The sequence below is a fragment of the Hevea brasiliensis genome, chromosome 5 (genome assembly GCF_030052815.1).
Source record: "Hevea brasiliensis isolate MT/VB/25A 57/8 chromosome 5, ASM3005281v1, whole genome shotgun sequence".
NCBI lineage: Eukaryota > Viridiplantae > Streptophyta > Magnoliopsida > Malpighiales > Euphorbiaceae > Hevea > Hevea brasiliensis.
Window position 1 is genome coordinate 115463558 of NC_079497.1, and position 2917 is coordinate 115466474.

A 2917-nucleotide genomic window follows, 5' to 3' on the forward strand; every position below is an offset into this window, starting at 1 on the left:
GCACGTCGTAAGCGCACTACCGCGAGAGAAAGTCTTCGCTCCTAACTACCGTGCAATCAATATCTCGTTACCCCCATGCATACAATAGCTACGAGCAGCCGTAAGCGCTGTTGCACGAGTACTCTATCACGAGTACACTAACAAGAGAGGAACTACGAGCAGAAATCAGTAGTCACTCTGCTGAAATTGTGTAAAGAGAGAGATAGTCAGTCTCTTGACTCTTGAGCGGCTGAGAATGCCGTTACTTATAGCCTTTTAACGGCAGCTACACATTGGTCGAGACTCACACGACAGTCGATACTCAGGATTTCGTTTAGCTAAGTGGCCGAATAGTCAACCTCACCCTAATTTAACATCTGCTTGAACTCCCGATCTACTTTTAAACAAAAAAACTTCTCGAGCTGGATTATAAGATTAGTATATGAATTCCCTGGTGACTTTCTTTTCCAAAGCCCCGCATGAGCAAGCCAAGCTACTCACTAAGACTGCCCAAGCTACTCATGCCAAGCAGCTAACTTCGAGACAGCTAAGGGCAAACTTCGAGCTAGAACTAATGGATTAGCATTAATAGTAAGTTCCCCGGGGGGATTTTTTTCCTATGCTTGCTGGCTAAACAGAGTTGTCTTCCACACGTGCACTGAAATCAGAGTCTGCTACTCGATTAACTTAAGAAGCTTATTAAAATAATAGGATGTTGCCCTGGAATCTCAAATCTTTACAAATTAGTAAGACCGGAGAAAGGGAGCAAATACCGGCCGGAATTGGACGACTACTCACTAAAAGGTATGAATTGGTCGGGGAAGAGACAAAAGAAAATCTAGCCTTCGTTTTCATATCCGCTCCTCTCCGTCGACTGGCTTCCGCTCCTCGCTTTTGTTCAATTATAAAAAAAGAACCACTTTGATGGAGATTTGTAGCATCATTCAAGTAAATACAGATTAAGATCGTAGAAACATGAGCTTGTAATATAGCTACACCTAATTCCAGACCGGTTAATGCAAGAACTATAAATAAAGGACCAGGATCCCCTATGAAATAGAAAAGATCATTCATACATAGCATAGTCCAAGCGAACCCACTTAAAATCTTTACTGAACTATGACCGGCCATCATATTAGCAAATAAACGTATTCCTGAGCTTAATGCGCGAAAACAATGAGGGATTAGCTCAAGGAGTACTAAAAAGGGTGCTAACGGCAGCGGGACTCCTGCGGGTAATGAGAAGCTTAAAAAATGAAGCCCATTTTTTTGAAATCCCACTATAGTAATGCCAATAAAAAGAGAAAATGAGAGACCCAAAGTAATGAGAAAATGACTTGTAACTGTGAAGCTATAAGGTATCATACCCTGGGGATTACGAAATAACGAAAAAGTCAAAGTGACCGAGATGCGAGGGAAAAACTTTTGTTTAACATTTCCGGAAAGACCACCTATTTGTTCGTTTACCGGGTTCGGCACGAAATCATAAATAAGCTCTACCAAGGATTGCCAAGCATTTGGTACTGACTTTCCTCCTCCCTTTTTAGTAACAAAATAAAACAGAAGTAGGACCAAACTGAGAGTTAGAAGCATAAACAAAGATGGATTTGTGAATGAGAAATACAAGTCTCCTATCTTCATAGGAATCAATGGGATTATTTCAAATTGCTCAAGTGGGCTGTTGGGCGTAATCGTAAGAAACACTTTTCATTTCATCCCTGTAGTTCCGCTTCTTGCTCGAAAAATGAAGAAAGACTTGTCGGAAATTGCCGGTTGGGTTGGTCCAACCAAGAAAGACATGAGAGGGGTTGGGCGTAAGAGTTCTTCTTTTATACGATATTTATAGTAGGATGAAGACAATGCTCCTTCCAATCGGTTCTAAGAGCAAAGTTCACCTTTATCGTTTCCAATGCTACAGTTTTAATGTTAATGGAAGAGAAAGGATTTCTACAGCTCCCACTAAGCTTGTTCACATTTCAACTAAACTGATAGTAAAAAGAAGAGTTTGATCCTGTCTTAGAAGGAAGACTAGCAATATGCTTTACAAAATCCACTCGGTCAGAATAAAAGGAAAGTGCCAGCAGCAGTTCTATTTGTCAATAACAACCTGCGATCAACATATAGTTTGTGTGCCGATATGTATGTTTAGTAGGTGCTCTGGAAACAAATATTTTTTCGTATGTATGTGCTTTCTATTCTAGTCTGCCTTGGATTTGTAAGCGATTGCCGGTATGCATCCTATTGGAAGCATTTAGGGCAAAAAACCTCTTACTTGGCCTTAGCACGAATATCTAAAGGAAATGTAATTACCCCAAGCCTCTTCAGGCGGGCTATGTGTTCGAAGAGCGGATCGAGCTCAGAGTGTTGGTAAGCCTGTCTTAGTAAGGTCGGCTAAGCCGTGTAGCTAAGCACGGCTAAATAGAAAGGCTTTTCCGGATGAGTGGGCATCCTTAAAGCTAGAGCACCGGGGAAGCAAGAGCGATTGTCTTCAAAAGAATTCCCCAACAGGAGAAGGATCGTTACTTTGAGTCCTAAAAGGACCTCTGTATCCCACAGCAATCCTAATGTAATGTGACTTTCCGATTAAGGAGCTTGCTTGATCGGTCTTCTTCTCTTGTCAATGTCAATCTGCAACCAAGTCAAGAGGTAGAACAAAGGCATCCTCAAATGAGACAGATGAAAGCATAACCACTCACTCGGGCGTGGGAAATAAGAAAGGTGGATTCTTAAGTCATATCCAGATGTATACCCCCATAAGCCGACAATACCTCTCTATAGCGGGCCAGCCCGGATAGAAAAGAACTACTTTCCGGTGACCGAAGAGTCTTGAGACTCGTAAGGGATTAGCAGAGAGTGAATAAACTCGAAGAGCCTTAGAATAAATTACACTAGCAGCAGGGATCAGCCTTAGACTTCCGCAGGAAGCAGCAAACTCCTC

General features: G+C 42.0%; 1 protein-coding gene across 1 annotated transcript; it reads right to left on the bottom strand.

Moving 5' to 3' along the window:
* Positions 1-456: 456 nt before the first annotated feature.
* Positions 457-1810, bottom strand: LOC131180000 (ATP synthase subunit a-like). Its single transcript, XM_058147584.1, has one exon. The coding sequence runs from the start codon at positions 1618-1620 to the stop codon at positions 679-681; it is 942 nt and encodes a 313-aa protein (XP_058003567.1). The 5' UTR covers positions 1621-1810; the 3' UTR covers positions 457-678.
* Positions 1811-2917: the final 1107 nt, after the last annotated feature.

Bases quoted from the DNA above. Each gene is read 5' to 3' on its own strand.
- LOC131180000 (XM_058147584.1), bottom strand. From the start codon at position 1,620: ATGAAGATAGGAGACTTGTATTTCTCATTCACAAATCCATCTTTGTTT.